The 20,826-nt window shown below is 36.4% G+C and overlaps 1 protein-coding gene across 2 annotated transcripts in view; it reads right to left on the reverse strand.

Annotated features, from left to right (window-relative positions):
• The window catches only part of pitpnm3 (PITPNM family member 3), a 67,104-nt gene extending 47,233 nt beyond the window's left edge, over window positions 1-19,871 (reverse strand). The window contains exons 1-2 of one of the 2 annotated variants that reach the window (XM_043259512.1): window positions 19,476-19,871; window positions 7,048-7,143 (exon numbers count right to left, since the gene is read on the reverse strand). In XM_043259512.1, coding sequence (XP_043115447.1) covers window positions 7,048-7,143; window positions 19,476-19,500 — 121 coding nt within the window. In that variant the 5' untranslated portion in view covers window positions 19,501-19,871. The remainder of the gene's footprint in view (window positions 1-7,047; window positions 7,144-19,475) is intronic. The other variant, XM_043259511.1, reaches the window with a different exon arrangement.
• Window positions 19,872-20,826: the final 955 nt, after the last annotated feature.

Raw genomic sequence — 20,826 nt, forward strand, 5'->3', positions numbered from 1 at the left:
AGACTGTCGTTTGAATTGGTTTTTGAGTTGGCTCAAACAACGGTTTACAAACATACACACGCATGCTCACAGAAACAATGCGAGGGAAGCTCGGAGTTGAGAGACGAAGGGTTTTAAATCATAATCCAAATACTGGCAGTTACTGAGTCGTGTCGAATGGAACGGCGCTTAGAGAGAGCAGGAAGAACATAGATCTTCTGAAGTGTGAAATGTGCTCAGCACAAAGAGGAGCAACGACAGCAGCCCGGCTCCTGAAGGAGAGACAACCACCTATTTCAGTAAATAAAACACAGAAACTGCTAACGCACAAGGGTCTGCCAGCGAGGCTCGCTGCGAAAGGATGACAGCAAAAAGTGACACTTAAAAGGAGAAAAAGAACAATGTAAAAATGTGGGAACATGCTTTCGGAAAGAAAGTGGATGAGCTTTGCAGAAGATTTGATTTTAAAGCATTCAGTGTAAGCTGCACAATTATGAAAAAGGTAAAGTGAATTTTTGCATACCACCTACTATGGAAGTTAAGGACGTGCAGAAGATTTTTATGGTTTTTATGAAAATTCATTTTTAGGGTTGTCGAAGTAACATATTAAAATATACTCAATCATATTTATTTATTTAGAAATCCACTTCAATCAGACTTGAAAATCTTCCCATATATATATTTAACATTTAAACAGGGTAGAAAGGGATCAAGGTGAACCGTTAAAATAATAAAAAGTTTAATTTTAATTTATAGTAAAATACAAAAATAATATTCCATTTATACATTGCGTTTGATTTAGCAAATGTTTTTTTCTAAAGAAAGACAGACGTGTATAGTGATTAAAGCCAAAACAATAAAAGTCAGGGATAAATGTTTACTGAGTAATCCACAATTTTGTAGAGGAGGGTCAAAAGATTCAGAGCCAAATCACAAGAAAAATGGCAGCATCATAATGGTATTTATGCACAGACATTGGTAGGTTTGTTAGTAAAATATGTTGGCTTTAGCTATCTTTGTTGCATTATGAGGTTTTTTTTCCAAAGTTTGCATGCCTGACTCAAGAACCAAATGTTACTGAAAAACCAACTGTGGATTAATTTGTAATATTATATGATATACTTATTTCTTTTAAAAAGGAATGCATCAAGAACAAATAATGTTGCAACCTAGAGATGTATCTAATTTACATCTGCCAGAACAACTGCATTGAACATACCTGAGTGGCATAAATATTTTTTTATTATTTTTATCACATAGAATTAAATATATTGTAATCAGAATTTAGATTCTTTAGGTTCTTAATAAACTTTTCTTTTGGAATTTTCATTTTCAAGGCCCTACATCGTTCAGTCCCAGACATATGAGGATCTCAATGGGGCTCCATTTTCAGACTGTTGAACATTACCTATTCTTAGTGAATGTTGGTCACTTTGTACACAGCTGATACTTACGCTATTTAAAGCAGGATGTCTGAAGAATAAGTAATGCTGAAACTAGGACATGGAATTACCCAACTGCAAAAAATATGCAACAAATCTAATCTTTTTTTTTAAATATAAAAATAGGTTCAGTGCAATAAGAATATAAATGTCAAAATGCACAGTATTAACTTAAAACATCACCTTAAAACACAATGCAATTCCTAATGCAAAACATAGTGAAAAAACAGCCAAATCTAAATTTGTACACAGATCAACAACTTAAAAATATCACAGAACAATGTGCAACACTCCAAAAGACTAACAGACAGAGGTATCCAGCAAATAAATCCAGTTTCTTATACAAAACTATCATAGACCTCAAAAAATAGAGCCGAATTACATAACACCTGGAACGCTGCTCACAGCAGGACATCTGAAGTTTGACCATAATTGTCCTGAAATGTATTGTTGAAGGCGGAGTGTTTGTTAAACAAGCCACGCTTGATGTCTGTAGGAGCAGTGCTTTAAAGAGAATGAATTTAGAGAATGAAGAATCTTCTCAGAGAATTTATTCTGCTGACAGTCTAACAGTAAGTGCAAAACACTGCCAGCAAAATAAATCACTCTTTAAGAAGTTGACTCTTTAAAAGCACATTTATAAAATATTAAAACAAAAGTTTCACTATTTTAATTAGTCAACCTCCCTAGACAAACATCCTGACCTATCCAGGCGTTTGAAACGATCCCTAACCGAATAACTCAAAAAAGTGCATAAAACAGTGACTGAAACGAGAAAAATAAGAAAGACAAGTGCATAAAGGTGGGGACTCATTTTGATAAGAGGTTATTAAATTACATTTCAAAGAAGACTAAAAGGAATCTGAATCTAAATTTCACAAATTCTAGAAAGACCTGCAGGTAATGAGTTCATGGAGGCCCAGAGCTTATCCATTAACATTCTTCAACTCTTCTTTTACTCAGACAAAATACAGACAAAGATAGGAGTCAAAGGACAGGTCCGTGTGGGCTGAAAGATGGGCAAATACTGGTGGACTTCAGCTGATCCCTGATCCAATTCTCTCCTACGAACATCTTCAGTACATAAACCACATTTTCAAACACAAGCCTGCCGGGAATATATTTCCTTGTAAATTACATTTATGTGCACTTTCAAAGCAAGATTGTGTTTTATATTAAGTTCACAACACAACAGGAGACGATAGACAGCATCAGTCACCATTCACATTCATTGTATGAAAATAAAATGCAAACCTATAGTAGGCTTCATTTAAAGTTAAAAGTAGTAAAACAAGGAGCATTTTCTACATGCACAGGCTTAATTTTTAACATATTTTGCCCAACTAATACTTTCTTCCATTACCAAAATATGACCGTAGATGCCCGTGGCAGTCTAGAGGCAAAGAACATAAGACAGCGTTGTCTGTCTGACACAGTTTCATGAAAACAGGCTTTTCCTGGAAAACCTTCCAAATGAAAGCCCATATATGGTTATGAAAATCACACGTCTTGACCTCCTTCCCAACACTGGTTGAAAATTCCAACTCAAACACTAAGAAGAAATGTATTTTTCGTATGCGACTGGCTGTGACAAATAAAAAATAAAAAATAAATAAATAAAAAAACCAAAAACAAATAAAAAAACAAATTCTCCGATATTCATTTTCAATTAACAGTGTCTTTATATTAAAATGCAAGTTAACGTGATTTTCAGATACGCTTTATAATCTGACAGAGGTTATAAATAGCCGATTTGTCAGTGCAAATGAATCTTGTGTACAAAGGGCCCAGGGCTACCAGACTACAGAGAGCAATCAATGCAACAGAAAAACACTTCAGCTCAAAATGCAAAGCCTGTGTAGGTAATGCTGATCAATTAGCATTAAGAGTCACAATGAATGACTGCGAATGCATACAGCAATCTGTCTCCGGCTGAAATTTACACAGTTTTAAATGAGAGTCCGATCTTATTCCAGGCTGTACAAATGGGCTCTGTTTAAGCACACTCTGACAAATCTCATTACTCAAATGCACACGCTCCAATAACAGACCGGAATTAACCTCCTTAGACATTTGCCAACATGTCAGTTAAAAACGATTCTGAATGCACTCATTCATAATCAAAACAGCTTTGTCCTTAAACACCCCGTGACAACATTTATCCAGCACCAGCGTTGAAGTACATCCTATTAAAAGTTGGTTGGGAACTTTTACATGGCACTTCGACACTGGTCACACGTCACAGGTGTCATGCGACAGAGAGATACTCCATGATGAAACTTGAAGGAGATCAACCCAGCGGATATGAGAGGCATGAACAGGGCAAGTGAGGGTCTGACACGCGTGAAAAGGGCTCATGTGTCACGGAGGTGGAGGCAGGCTGACAAAGCTGGAATCGTGATGAGCCTCAATTTCCTTGCCGCTCGGCGCTCTGATCATCTGTAGCACACACTGACTGACAGGGGTCAATCTCACAGGTCAGTGAAGAGGAGTCAACAACAGCCAGTCGCAGAGAGTGTCCGCACAGGCCCAAAGAGACGTATATTCATACACACAACCTCTGTGATTTCACAAACACACCTCTGCAGTGTCGCTCACACAAAAAGCCATTAAGTTCGCACTCTAAGCCTGAGCCAAAACACTTGACTGTAGCTCTCCTGACAAAAGTGATTACTAAACAAACCCTCTGCCTGTAGAAAACAGCATTTCAGTGTGCACAACGTTTCTTTTGTCATTTCTGAAAGAGTTCTCCCGTATGGTCACAACACGTCCGCCGATGACACTGCAATTATCTAGAATGCTTTGAATCATGACAAATTAAGTTCTTTAGAAAACTACATTGACCAGGAGAAGAAATTATCTCATAATAAAAAAAACAAATTCATGTTTACACAGAATCATATCTTACATAACTACACTACCTTTCAAATGTTTGGGATTCAGTAAGATGCATTTAATGTTTTTAAAAGGAGTCTCTGATAATAACCAAGGAGGCATTTATTTGATTAAAAAAATTGTAGTATAGTGTAAAATAGTAATAGTTTCTTTACAAAAAATACTAACCCTAACCTTTTTAACGTAGAATATTTCAAAACTGACTCATCGATCACAGCAGGAGAAAGCAAAAACCATCACCCTTTTTGCACAAATTGGGTATTTTAATACATTTAGAAAAGCAAGAACAAACTGAATGCTCTGAAAAGTTTGATAGTCACTGTCATAGTCAATGATAAACAACTTAGTGCCTGCAACCTTGGTCATCCTCTCAGCATATTCCCTATGATGCACTGTGACAGTATAATACATTTCTTCATAGTCCCTTTAAGGCAAGTTGTTTCAGTCAGTGGTCATCTTGGTAATGCACTTGGGCAGTTATTTTTTATGTGGGCAATGGTGTCACCGTACTGTTCTTCAGTAAACAAACCCTCTCGTTATCATTCAAGAATAATGCCAAAGCAAAGCATTTACTTCGACAGCTGCTATATTATGTGTCACGATTTCTTACTTTTCTCTGTGATTTTTTGAATTAATCAAGCTCATACATACGCTTTCATTATTCTAATTTTGGGGGTTGGTAAGAATAAGTTTTAAATAAATAAATTCATAATATCTTCTTGCTGTAAAGCAGCCATTCAAATTTTTTATTTTTTTTTATGAAAATCTCAAAAGGATCATTAAAAATAAAAATTAGGCCATAACTCTCCCTCAAGTGTTTCTAACCCTTAAGACCTTCATTCTTATACAGAACACAAATTAAAATACTTTTTTAAAAATAAAAGATTCCTATAGCAAAACCTGACTAACCAGCAGACTTATCTCTTTCCACATTATCAAAAATGCTGTTATGGTCATTCTGAAAAGTCTGTGGTTAAAGCATTAACGTATAATTGCCTACCAGAACTATCTTACACAACTGTGTTCCCAAATAGCAGGCTTCCACCTCTGAAAGCAATGGCCATTAAAACCATTTATTTTGTTCTGTCTAATGCTAATAATTTAATTAGATATAAAAAAAATTGAATTGAACTTTTCCTACATTTCTTAGTGATTTACAGTGTTAGTTTATCAGGAAGTGACAATTTTGCAAAGGTTCGCAAATGTTTTATGCAATATTACAACTTTTGATGAATTTGATTAAAAACTAAATGTGCAACATTTTGAAAGGTAGTGAATATAACGAAAATGCAAGTTCATCTAAACAAACCCTAATGATTGAATATAATGAAAACCTGCCAAAAACGCATTAGGGAACTATCTGGCATGTTCCCCATTCCATCCCGCTGTAACATCTGGACTTTAATTGAGGTTTTGTGTTGTGTGGTAAAGCGGGGGGCTCATTAAAAATGAATGAGAAATGTGTCTCATGAAAGTTAGATGTGGAAACATGCAGGATACTGATTACATTATACACTGCTACAACCCACTCTTACGTTTTTACTAATGTGGGGTAGACAGACACAAGAGCTCGTGTGAATACATTATAAAGCTGAATAACTTCATTTTGAACATCAAAATCAAAGTAACAAATTTGCAGATGTGACTCAAGAGACTTTGTGATCTTGTTTGCACTTCTAATGGAGAATCCCTTGTTTTAGTCACACCTCCATTCACTGACCAAATGTTAGCATCCGCTCTGGGACTCGACTGTCGCAGGTTTCAACAGAAGATAGTACGATGCACACTGAGTCAACGTGGACTCAAAATTCTCAATGTATGATTCAACCCTGAATGTAATTCTGAATAAAAACATCCTGTCATAAGATTTTTAGCAGTCCGAAACTAATACGAAACAAGTCACTTTAGAGAAAACAAAATGGGTTGCTTGAGTACAAAACGTATCCTCAAGTTGCACGGTAAGTTGTTTTAGATAACAGTGTCAGCTAAATGTAAATGCTTCCTATAGAAAGAGATAATGGATAGTTGCAATGCTAAGGAAGGCAAAGTGAAGCCTGGTCGATTTAGATTTAGAATTTTGTTTAAAGGTGGCGTTTTGCTGAAGACGCAAATCTTGAGGTATTTAGAGCATGGGCCTCGATTGGCTTGCTCGTGCAGGGACACTTTTAAGCTGATAAGCACATGTGGCTGCCAGTTTTCATTGTGTTGATTATAAAGGTTTGCTATTTGGACCATATTACAAACAAAAGTACACTCTCAGAAGTGAAGGTAAAAAAGCTCTCACTGGGGTGGCACATTTTCAAAAAGTACATGTTTGTAGCATTTCGGTACCTAAAAGCTACATATTAGTGTATGTATTAAGTTCAAATAGGTACAAAAGTGTACCGTTTGAAAAGGTACCTTCCCAGTGACAGCTTTTGTAACTTTATTTCTGAGAACGTGCATTTTAAATCAAGGGTGGGTACAGAATACAAGACAACAATCCATATCAATATATCAGAAAGTCACAGTTTGGCATTTGTGTTCGTTATGAAAGAGGCTTAAAAATCTATTTCATTACAGGTTCTTTTAGTGCATACTTCAGAGAAACACATCCATAATGATGTAACACCATCATATGACAGACATAAAAAGAGATAGAGAGAGAGAATGAGAGAGAGAGTAGGGCACAGATGCTGAAGAGCTGAAGCCATCAGGTTATTACAAAGGGTTGAAAATAAGTCACACTTACCTCGGGCATCAAAAAACTCATCATCTGAGCTGTCAACAGATTCCTGGGCAATGTTCTGCATGCGCCAGTGAGAAGCGCTCAGCTTGCGTAGGGTTGCTAAGGGGAGAACATGAAAAAGATATGATCAAACCAAAGGTCACTAGTGCTGCATGCAATTACTGAGCATTGTGTGACTAATTAATTAGACATGCATGATGACAATGTTATTTAATATTACTACGTGAAGGCATCCAAAGGAATGGAACGGTTGGGAATTAATTGAAAGCATGTTTTTTAATTAAGACTAGCTAATGTAAAAATCAAAGTGGAAAATTTGGGATTCAGGAACTCAAAATGAGATTGCAGATCATACTTAAGATGACTTGTCGAATCGTAGTTTTGATTGATCTTAAAAACCTTTTGATCTAAAAGCTTCTGCTTAAATGTCTGAAATAAATGTTATATATACACACACACACACACACACACACACACACACACACACACACACACATATATATATATATATATATATATATATATATATATATATATATATATATATATATATATATATATATATATATATATGTGTGTGTGTGTGTGTGTGTGTGTGTGTGTGTATATAGGCAGGTGTTGCAGTTGTTGCCACTATTAATTTAACGTGAACCATGATGTTGAAAAGCACACAAATGTATGCTATATCTTCAAGAGCTTTCAACAAAAAGTACTTGTAGAAAAATTATGACAGCACAAATGAACACAAATCCATTCCTTCAACGGCTGAAGACAGAGTACTTGTCAACTCTGTGTTATGGTGATGATGTGACTTCTTTTTGGCAGTAAGAAGCAAACGGCAAAGATCTGATTTATATTCTGTCTTCAAAACACGATTGCTCACAGCTAATTATGACAGCTACTATATTAACCAGCTTTGCACAAACCCTTAGTACAGACATCATGAAAATAATCTTCACCAAATTATTTCCAAGTAATGACGTGCTCACTAAGCACAGTCACAATAATCTGAGCCTTTTGGAACAACATGTTCTAATAATCATAGAAGCCCTGGGCTGTTTAAATCTAAAAGTTAATAACTTTCTAATCTAATGACAGATAGCGGCAATAATGCAAATTACAAATCAGCATTAAGTCAAATGAAAGTTATCCTCTCCCAATCATATTAAGTGGGCCATGATTCAATAATTATAGATCGGAGTCATTGTGAGTGAACATATAGCGATGGGGATTTTTGTCGCTTTATAGCTCAGCAAATTGCCTCTTTACTCAAAGCATTAAATCATTTTGCATTATAAGTAATGTAAATCCAGTAATTCACACATCCAGGCTTAGTGAGCTCACTGCTGCTTTCATTCGGCTTAAAATCTCACTAAAACAAGCACAACAAAGAAATCCAACTGTAAGGAATCGCATTTATATTGATTTATTTAGAAGATGTGACTTACAAAAGGAAGAAAAACGCAAGCACAGGAGATTAATCATGAAGAACCAACATCAGTAGTGCCACAGTAAATCATTTTGCCCATTTGACTGGCAACATTTGAGAGGTGTAGCCTAAGCTGTCAGTTCTCGTTCCCCTGCTGTCTTGTACCTGGACCTCCACATGATCCTGCTCACTCTGTTGAAACAATAAGGACTCTCACCTTCCATTACCGGGGTTCGGTGCGGCTCCACAGTTTTCGTTCTCTCCCTTTGACTGCTGAACCCCCACATCACCATGCAGCATTTAATGAGCTTTTCATCTCTCCCACAAAGCCGGCATGTCAAATGTTGGCGCTATTAAAGCACCCAATGGAGATGAGTATCTCAGCCTTCTAAGTTTTCTATTATAATTACAACACATTTGACACATCAACAGAAATCTGCTTTTTCATTGCTGAGGCCTTGGACTCAAGCCCTGCCAGACAATATCAACAAAAGTCAAAATATAAGCCACCAGTCTTTCAGGATTCAAATAAACAGAAAAAGTAGATGCTGGCATCTTCTCAGCAGTCTTAAGTTCTTTTTTGATTAAAGATTGATTTTTGCCTGTTATTACTGTAGAGCAGACAGGACGTGAAGGAGTAAAGAGGTGGAGGAGGGGTTGGGAAAGGTCCTCTGTTTTATACGTTGTTTTTTTTGTTTTAAAAGTCTCCATATGCTTTATTTCTTTAAATTAAATGCCCTTTGTTTTGAAAAAAGATGGTATATGTGGCCACAAACATGGGACCACCGCATACAGTACGTAATTTGTAATATCTCATGAAAACACAAGGTGAAAGAAATTACATTATAATAATTACAAAATTACACAATAACCAAACAAATGTTCCACTTTGTGATCATAACAGTATAAACAGTGAAGAAAGGTTTACAAGCTCACTTACATAAGCGACAGTAATCAAATTTAAAGCGTCCAAATACACACACAGTATGTCGTTTTAAAAAATCTGATGGAGATTAAATGCTTTTTCCTTTGGGACGCTGAGGGCAGGGGGGAGTATCATTAATGGAGTCTAAACACTGAGAAATGGCTTTTAAGACTTGGTAAATAGATTTACAGGAGGAGATAAAGAGGTGCAGATTAGTTTGAATGAGGGAGTCCAGTGAGGCCTGTCTTCAGAGATGGGAGGGTGGATACAACCTCAGTTCCTAAAGCATCTCTAATTGGGTCTATTCAGCATTCCCATTTTCACATTTCTAATCACATCGTCCATAATTCACCCTGGAATGAAGGCTGAGAAAAAGGAAAAGGTTGAGGTTTTTTTTGTCTGAGAAAGAATGTGCTAGAAAAACATGAATGGTTTCAACCAGTAAAGGAGATGGTCGTGGTTTTAAAAGCTGTAATCAAAGTTATATTATAAGCCAGTGCGTAGCTGAACCAAGATGGATTTCATTACAAGTGGCATTGTTTGGCTGGCTTCAGTCTGGCAAATCACGCAGGTGATGCTTTTGCACTAAACCAGAGTAGAGTAGAGAATGTACTTCAGCCATGAAATTGGTATGGTCCTCATGAATGATTCATTTATGAAAAACCAAATAATTTCTTCTGGTTCTATAAAAGCTTAAAAAACAAATAATTTGACCAGGGTCATTAACTATAGGGGGATTAAATGAAATTGAATGCATGCTAAAAATAACTTTTTCTTTAAAAACACTCAAATTGAGGTTTGAATGACAGCTACACTTCAGCTGAAAACTCTTAAAGAAAGATGACTATAACTAAGACTATAAACATATCTTTATTCCAATATTTCTTATTTAATGAGGATCTAATATTTATCTGACTGATGCTTTCCCATATAGAAAATAATCAAGCCACTATAAAATCTTAAACTATGCAGTGAATTGGCCATTTTTTTCTAAAGTTATATTTATTATTATTTATTTAATATTCCCCATAACCCTTCTAACTATGTGTCTAATTTTAGATGGAGTTGTGAGTCATGAATGCTGGGTCATGGATTGTGATTAGGGTCGATATCGAGGTTTGACATGTCCCCTCTCTGAGGATCTTGCACAGTACAAAAATGGCATTTTCTCCAGAGCACTCATGACACGACTCACTAAGAGACTTGCTCTTAATCAAAAACATAATCTCTGCTAGATAGGAGCTGCTTTCCTCCAGCAATCTCGCTTTTCTCTCTTTCTTTAATCTCTGTATCGCACCCTCCCTCTTGCGCTTTCTCTCACAACCTTCAGTTCCTTCCTCTTCCCCTCTTCAGCTTCGCCCTGTTACCCACGCACTCAAGAAGCTCCTCCACCATTTCTACTCATTTGTTCATCAGCCTCATTTTAAAGCCCCTCTAGAGAAAAGTGCAGAGGTAAAGCCCATTATGACATCAGACGGCTCCCATTGGCTCACTGCACTGGTTTTAAGGCTGTGTGTGTGACTTGAAAGGGAAGAGACAATAAACAAAGGCCACAAGGGCATACTTGTTGGAAAATAATGTGATTCTGTTATTGCCAGGTCTAGACGTCTGATTAGTGGGGACTGGCATGAACCACTTCCCTATTAAATTCAAAAAGCTTATCTTCAATAAGTGATTTTCAAACAGTTTTTATTGCTGTGCTGAGAAGCATTTCCAACTGAAACTGGATATATATCCGACTTATATATTGGTGTTCTTGCAGCCACAAGTTCAGTTTTCATAGAATACATGAATGCATAAAATGCCTACCTTGAATGCAACATCAGGCTCTTTGGATAAAAGCATCTTACAAATGCATAAACCTAACCTAAAAATTGAAATCAAATGTTACTTTTTAATTTAAGATGACCTTGTTATAATGCAATTGTACACTGAAGTACTGAGCAATATTAGTACCTACTACACGGTTAGGGTTAAGATCAGGGTTTGGTTTAGGATTTAAAGTGCCCCACTATGCTATTTTTAAGGCTCCTCTAATGTTTTGTCTCCTACAATAGGTTTACACGCATACAAGGTGAAAAAAATGTAATAACTTTATAATTCTTCTCGAAAAATGTGTTTAATCTCAACTCATTTTCCAGTGATTCTCAGTGCTTCAATCTCTCTAAACCACTACTTCCTGTTAGCCTATTCTGCTCTGATTGGTCAGATGGCCCAGTTTGTTGTACTGCATAGGTGGGAATTACGCAAATGTGTTAAGCCATGACATGTAAGTGTCACTGAAGTGGAATTCGAATTAGTAATGACTTGCTTAGGCTTTATAGATTTGATTCTTTATTTTGGGAGAAAAAACTTTTTTTGTAGATTCTTTACATTCACATAAAGTCACATTACACTTTGCTTGAAAGGCAACATTGGAAATGGCAAAATAGGGACACCTTAAAAAGGTGTTACCAAAACTAATCATTCTTAATTGGATTCACAATAAATATTATACATAATAATTAATTAAACACTTCAAATACTTCAATATTTAGAAAATATTTTATTATATTATTATTATTATTATTAAATTACACATGACACATTTTTTAGAAATAATGCAATTTTATATTATTTACATATACACATATTTATGCTCCATCTAATTCAATTCAATAAAAAAAACATATTTAATTCAAGTTTATTTTAAAGAAAATAAACAGGGTACGTCATAGTTGCATTTATGACAGTAATACTGCATGACGTTATTCTTTTCTGTTGTTCACTTAAACCTTGAGTCGACGTCTACATTTTAGAAAGAAAAACAGCAAACAGTTCTCAATCAGCTATTTTATTTAATTGCTCGGAAGAATACTCTGATCCTTATCCCTGCATCACCAAACCGTGTGAGCTTGCAGCATATGCGCCGTGCGGCTTGTAAACACCTCCGTTTGGCAGCTCAAAGCAGCGCCGCACACGCTGTGAAACAGCACATATGCCACAGTTGCACAAAAAAATACTGGTGTGATAAATAACTTAGCATTACGAAGCAGAACTGTGATACTCAAAGCCTATAAGTAAACAAATGCAAAAGCGGATGCTACCAGACAATGCAAACACTAACAACCGTTGTACTTCCAAGCAGTGCTGGCTAAAGACATACTGTGCGATCTTTACTGTCCTTTATGACTGGGTAAAAGCCAACAGCAACGATCTCGGGATTTTGAATGTGACTGGCAATGCTGACTACACAATATTTCTGAAAATTAGTTCTTAGATTGGAAAACTACAGCCAAAATCATTAAGCTTGCTCTCTTCTTTAGAAAAGGGTCAAGACTTTCAGACTAAGTGGAGTAGAAAGGGTACAGCTGCTTATACTGCAACAGACGGCATGCATTGCTGGTAAGTGTGCAAGGTAAGTGTGAAATCATTGCAGCTGGGGAGAATACAGTGGGCAAAGCTCATGTAGGGTCACAACATCAAGAGGGGATTGAAAGTAAACAGCGGGGAACAGAACCACTTGACTGGGTTACTCAAGAGCTGCCTCCTCCTTCTGTCAAAGGACAGAAGGACTGAAGGAGAAGATGCTACAGATGCATGAGGCACGAGCACAAAGAGCTAGCTCGGATGGACGTTAATTGTGCCTTTACATAACCAAAGAAATGCAAACAGAAAATCGAGATGTTCTGTTAATGAGACAGCCCTGTCATATCGCTTCCGAGTTCTGATCAGTTTTTGGCATCTCATCTCTACTGAGGTAAGCTGTTCAAGCAAGCACATCTACACAAAGCTCTGAAAGAAGTGTTTGTATTGCATCATTAGTAAGGGTTCTATCTGAAATGACAGGATTAAAGATCCAATTAGGAAGTACAGTCATCACGATCATTTCATTCTTTCATGAACACGTTTTATAATATATAAGAATGCTGAATACCAACATTCAATTTGGTCACACCCTCTTTCGAAACACAAAAACATAACAAAAAATATATGAAAGAAATTCTTTCATACATTTTTTAATAATTTGTTTAGTATTTCTACAAAATTTTTCAATTTAAATGCCTTTTATGTTGTAAAATTATGCAGAAATAAAAAAAAAAGTATAAAAATTCTTATCTATCCATCTATCTATCTATCAGACTACATATATTATTATTATTAGATTTATCCATTAAATTCTCCTATCCTCAAAAACAGATGTTATTATAATTTGCCAGCAAAAGCAACACTGTTCGAGAATTAATTAAATGATAAAGAGTTTTATTTAAAACAGATGTTTTTTTAAAGAGCCATCTGTCTATTACAACAAAACTTATCTAGTTAAAATGTTCATATGCTGAAAATTAACGTTTTACATGATCCAGTTAAAATATCCATCCAGCCCTTTGTTAAGGGAGCCAACAAGTCATAGCTTCCCATCTCAGAATCATTGAGTCGAAACAACAATAAAAAAAAATCAAGACCTAAACTGCCTGTTAACAGACACAAAAGCCAGGCTGCAGTACTACAGACGGTCATGAAAGGCTGTCATTCTCTCTTTCTCTCACAGGACCACAGGGTAGCAGTGAGTCTGTCACTGCCTCTCGTGCAAGGCTATTTTTAGCACCGCGTTCTACCCAAATCATTGTGCAAGTTCGCTAGAGCACAATCATTACGGAGGGAACCTGAAATCTCCCCAGAATTGTTCCATTTGTAATGAGGTGTCAGGTAGCTTTTAAGCGTTTTATTCACTGCTAACAGCGTGAGAAAATGAGACATTTAGATTTCCTCATTTCAGAAGAGAATAAAAGAGCAGATTTGCCCGGAGAAAAAAAGGAAGGTTTAAGGTTTCTACCTGTTGGTACACTTTTTCCTGAATCCTGACTGGCCCTCCCAAACCAACCTGTCGTCACTTGCCACAGTTTCACAACTTCACATGAAGGGAACATGCAAACTATTTCGTAACCACAAAACCAGTAGTCAAATAGTCACGTTAGCGTTCTTTATCAGTGACCCTATCATCCACACATAGGCTCCCAAAGAGCAACATACATCTCTCGATATCAAACTTAAGATTCCAATTCATTTAAATAATATAAATAATTCCTCAAACCATAGTGACTGTTGAGGAGAGGTGTGCTATTACATTTCAAACCAATAAGACCTACGATTTATGTTAGGTTGTTAATAAAAAAGAAATCCAAATGATGACTGAGTCAGTCATCATTTTACACAACAAAAGCAAGGACATGTTCTTCATAAATGCATATTGTTTACATTCTCACATTTATTTATTTTTTTACTTTACCATGTAAATTTAAGTCACAATTTCTTCAAAAGTGCTATCATATGCACTAATATTTTTGAAAGATTCTTTTATGCTCACCATTTATTTGAGCAAGTATATAGTAAAACAGATTTTGAAATAGTATTACAATTTAAAATGTTTTATTTTATTGCAATTTAAAGTGTATTTCTTCCTGAATTTTCTTCAGCCATTACTGAAGCTGATTTTTTTTTCAAGACACGTTTCTTATTATCATCTATGTTGAAAAGAGAAGTGCTGCTTAATGCTTTTGTGGAAATTATGATACTTTTATGCAAGATCCTTTAATGAACAGAAATTTTAAAGCAATGGAAATCTTTTGTATCATTATAAATATTGTCACTGTTAATGCATCCTTGCTGAGTTTTCATCTTAAAAACACTTTTAGATAGTGAATAGTATAGCCTAATATAGAACATAGTGGAAAACAGTATACATTTTTTCTGTATTTACAATAAAACATGGTGCTATGAGACCTTCACCTGTCTCTTGCAGAACTGAAGGAAACTACAAGATCAGCGTCTAAATCTATATCTTAATGGTAAATAAAATTAAAATAATAGAGCCAAACTACTGTTTTGCAGATTTTCACGTCAGGCGCCACTTCAGGTGGTCTCACTGTTGAGAGCCACTGATCTACAAGATGCTTGATCCATTATGCTTGGCTTAGTTACATAAATTCATGAGTTTTCATCATGTAGAAATGTCCTTGATGCTTTTAACAGGAATAACAGTCATTTCTCACTCTACTGCGTGGGTGCAGCAAATGCTGAATTATTGGTTTGAGGATAAAAATAGAATTTAATTTTCTCAGTGACAAAAACCAAGCAAGAAACAAAATAAACGTGAAACCGAAGTAAATGCAATGCTGTTTGCTGAGAGCTAATACTAGATCATCCCGGTCTCTTGGTCTGACAGCAACAGATACAGAGTGGGCTATTGACTGAAATGCCATTACACAGATATAGCGTCACAGGGCCTTCCGTCAAAACCCCATAAAAAAAAGCAGGAAACAAAATGGACAAAACAAGGGAAATTAAATGTTTCTCATTTGGACGTACATCACAAGGACACAACAGGAAACACCTTGACAGAGGTGCATGTTAATTGGTTTGGCAAAAACGAGCCAACTTTGCAATTAAATTTTGCTACTGTGAATAACACAATGAGTATTCCCTGTATTATTCTCAACCAAAGCCAGGTAAAATGAGTTTTTGAGAACTGAGACAGAATGCTACTCAGTTCCTGAATGGCTAAGATTAAATATATCACTTGAAAAACTGACTATGACCTCTACGTGTACATTTGAAACATGTAAAGGTACATTACTAGATACTAGATATACTGTTGATATAATGTGAAGAAACATCTACCAGATACACCTGAAAAGTGTTTTTCAAACCAATTCAACAGAGACCTTCAACAGCCTAAGCATGCCAATATATGAATTCCTATTCACATTAATAAGCAGGTCTTCTTTTCCAGAGCACCTTCTTTTTTTCCAATAAAGGCAATGCAGATAAATTGAGCACACAATGAAATACATTTTGTGCAAAGGGAACCTGCACCCATTGAAGCTTTGAGATCATGCAGAGCTGGACTTAAAGACGAACTCAACAAGATGGTCTGACTCACTGAAACTGCTCTGAATTCAGGCTGGTGTGGAGCGATGCACTCTGGGGCTCTTCTGCTGAGGAAATATAGACTGTGAAAGAAATTAACTGCAGCTCCTGCGTCTGGGACTTATGTTCAATGAGTGGTCTATATCCGAATCTATAGAGAATGAGCATCAGCTACAAAATATATAGTGGCAATATACAATTACTGTTTGAAAAAGGTCCACCCTTCAAATGTTCTTCTCAAAAGGGAAGGTTTGAACAATCACAAGTGGCAAGATAAAGTATAGCTCATTCAGGAGTCAATATTTTGGTTTGGAAATGAACAAAAAGCAATGTGCATTTCAGGAAAATATTATGCAAATGATAGTCTGTGAGGTGCATACACAAAATATACTTTATGTTTTTCTTTAATTTCAGTGTCAACCATGACTCTGTCGAGCTGCTGCATATGTAAGTGAAGGCATCTACTTCATTCACTGCTTTTTAAATTATGTATTTTGTATACATTTCTAATGTCTATCTATAGAAAAAAAGAGGCTTGGATGGTAACTGGTGACAAAATTGAGCAAATAGTGTACTCTGATCTACAGTAACTTACAGCAAATTAACTAATTGATTTGAGTTTGGATAATAACAAATACGAATGTAGTATCTGTGGAGAATCCTTGCTATTTAACATATAAATGAAGCCAACCTAATCTGTGTTTGCTGATGGGCTGCCAGTTCTGATCATGTAAAAGAACAAATTTTGCTCCACTGATAATGTAGCCGATCTGTACACGTTCTGCTTTTTCAATACAGTTTTATGTGATGCCGATATGATGGACTCAGTTATCCCACCGTCCTATCCTCAACAACACCGATTCACTGACTGGCCAACTCGTGAACATTTTGGTAAATTGAGTAACCAAACCAAAGGATTTCCTACAGAACTTCTTGGCTGATTCGGAAACATGCCCACGGAGAAATCAAATGCCTATTGCAGCTTATTAACAGTCTGTAGTCGTTACTGCTGTCCAACGTATGGAAACTGTTATACTTACATGAAATACAACATGGATGACATGCTGTCATGCCACAAAAACCCAAAGAGCTTCATAGAGGTTCACATTCAAAACCCAGAAGACACATGCTGTGAGTTTCACATCAAAACAAACCACTTAAAGCTGCAGCAAACGCTCATGATCATAAGCAACAAACATACTTGAGGCTAACATCTGACGTTCTCTTCACTGGTTTCTTGACCCCTAGAGACTGAGCAATGATCTACATAATCATGTTTAAAAATTACCATGTAAAGTGACTTATATTTAAAGCAGAAGTGTGTTGTTTTCGACACAATGGCATACCAAACGCACACTACTGATAGATTCGGTGTTGTCTGTAGCATATTAAAGGAAAAAAATGTACATTATGTTATGATTTACACACACTTCCAAACCTCTATGACTTACTTACTACTGCTGACAGTTTTCCACTGTTCGAACCAAAAACATTCAAAATATTTTCTTCTGCGTTTTACGGAAGAAAAAATATCATATGACATTTTTTGGAAAAATGATTTGAAAACATTAAAACAATCATTAGGGTCGTCAAAACAAGTCTCTGCCTGCATTGCATCCCAGAAGCCCATGCGAATCTCGTAATCTATAAATTTATAGAAATATTGAACAGTACTACATTAACTCACCACCATAATTCAAAATCATGAAATGCAAAGGGTACATTTTCTTCCAGATCAATAATTGCTCTGACGTGCTGGACTGGATGTGCTGCCATAAACAGATTAAACTGTATCTATGTATGGTGGGATGTTCAGTGCAGCCAGTCTCAGCACTCAGCCTTAGACTCAATCATATCAGAGTGTCCTACAGGATATATAACTCAAAGAGAGACCATCAGCTCTCCCTCTCTTACATCGGCCTCTTTCAACATTCAAGGAGCCAAACTGATCAAAAAAACTTCTGATACAATACACGTCACTGGCCAATTCACCTTTAGAAACAGAAAAAGGAGCGCATACAGTGGAGGATGCACACTGACTTTTCATGCAGAACATGCATTATGACTCCCATGTGGGTTTTTGAAGACCACATTTAGTCTCATTTTAAGTGCTTGAAGTTGACATTTATATCGTTTCCTTCTAAAGTATATTGATGGAAGAAAAATGAATCATCATTATCCAGCTGGGCTCTAATTAAATTATGTCAAAGATTAATCAAATGTACAGTCGCAATCTACGACCATCTTGAAGAAACAATACATAGCCAGAATTATTAAAATCACACAATGGGCTATAAGTACAAATTTCTTTATATGCTTATTTCTTGCTCCTTACGCTGATTTATTACACTGTTCAATAAAAAAAAAGTTATTGCAGGGGGTCTATGGACTGAAATGAAAAAAAATGTTCACAGGTAAAGTAACTTACGTCTACATTTTGTTTAAATCGAAAGATAGGCCTATTCATTTTCAGAAACATTGCATTTTTAGCTTACTAGTTAAACAAATATATGTATTATTATTATTATTTAATATGTATTAACAGCAACAATAATGGCGATAATCATAATTATTATTTACTGATTTATAGTCTCATTTTGTTAAGTTTAACTTTAGTTACAACTGATTCTTTGTATCAGTTATTGTACAAAATAACACAAAGGTCTTGATCATATCATCTGTTAAAATATCGGTTGGTCTCTATAAGTTATTATTAACCGTTACTAACATATTAGCATTTCTGTACCGGGGTCCCTCTATTGCCTACGAGTCAGTGTTTGGGATCCCTGGGTCAGATACGGTTGACAACTCCTGCCCCACATCCATAAACATTCTACATTTAGGATTACGACCAGGTCGTGAAGAGAACATGCTAAGATGATACAAAAAAAGCCAGCGTTTGGACGGTCTCTCAAAGCCAAGTGAGCCGGACAGCGTTTGAAGCCGTCGTAAGCATTGGAATGCACCCATGACGCCCCAAAACGTTGTCTAGGTAGGCAGCTCACTAGGTTTGTAGACACAGCCCCGGTTCATCACGCATTCCAACAGATTGACGCGGAAAGTGAAGGGAGCAAACTGACTGTCTACTCTTTCTGCTGAGACGCCGCAGCTTGCACATCAATCCCGGAGACGTCTGCGTGTTGTCTGACGCGCTGTGACATCTCTTACCTTTCCCTCTGATTTCTTTAGCCATCCTGCGTCTTTGCAGTTAGTTTGGACAGTACGCACGTCCCTTCTCTCTGTCCTTGTCTGCGCGCGGGAGAAGCGATTTCAAGTCTTTGCGCGTTTCGTGTTTGAAGATGCCGTGGAAATGACACGCGAGGGTGGGAGTATCCATGAACGCTGAGACGGATCCTCGCGTTGAAGTAAGCGCGGACTTGGGGCTGTTTGTATGTGTGCAGACTTTGCTGTTGTCCTCCTCTCCTCCTGTTGAGCTCGAGGTGTGATGTTCGACTGCCTCCAGTGGCTCTGCGCGAGCTGCAGTGAACTTGGAAAACGCCAAGCGCATTAATGCAGGCTTCAGACCACCCGCCGTCGTATATACGAGTTATTTATTCATTTATGTACTTTTAATAATATCGCATTAGCGCCTCCTTAAGGACGTTGCGTAGATCGCGTACTTGACACTAAACGAACGCTGATAAATAATGAATAAAATCATTTCTGCAACGCATGGCTCGACAACTTTTTATATGTAAAAATACGTTTGTACTGCAAATATATGTATTTATATAAAACTGAATAATAGAGAAGTTTAAAGGACGCCTAGTACATTAAAACCGTTTGACTGCGTACGGAAGAATCAACAACTTAGTTTTGATATTAATAATAATTCTTTATTGTCTATATTTTATCTAACAGGGTATAATTTTAAGCTTGGGAAAACCAACTAATGCAATAAAACAAACAAAAACGCAGAAAAATATACGAATTGAATTGTTTGCTTAGTTCACGAAATGCGCCATTTTGGAATAAAAACGAGCGGGAAACGCGAGAATGGCACATTGTTTACGTTTTATCTATCATAAATATGTTACATATTTGTTTCACTTTACTAGAACATCACAATTTACGTTTTTTATCGATTTTTGTATATTAAATAATAATTCCACATTCCGTTACAGTTTGTTGAAATATATGGGTTAATACATTACAATTTGGGGTTTTTTTATTATCTAAAGGTTAATCACAGAAAACCTGTCACCACAACTGACTCAAGCACTCAACTCAAAAATCCTCTGAAACCATAAAACTGTTGCAAAAAGAAACCGCAAGAAAACTTTGAGCCAAACAACACTGACAGATAGCAGAAATCCCAAAAGTGCTTCAAAATTTGGCCTACAGTATCATTCAGTTGTCTCTGTGATACAAACAGCAGTTGCACAGCTGAGGGACCGCAGGTGCTGTCCATGCCTGCCGGCAAACTGAATATCTACATTGCGGAAGCAGAAGTGCAAAAGGGATTGTGCAGGAATATAAATATCTTCACCCTGCCAATGGCAGTGTATCTCTGTAGTTC

Source organism: Puntigrus tetrazona, chromosome 15, assembly GCF_018831695.1.
Source record: "Puntigrus tetrazona isolate hp1 chromosome 15, ASM1883169v1, whole genome shotgun sequence".
Lineage (NCBI taxonomy): Eukaryota > Metazoa > Chordata > Actinopteri > Cypriniformes > Cyprinidae > Puntigrus > Puntigrus tetrazona.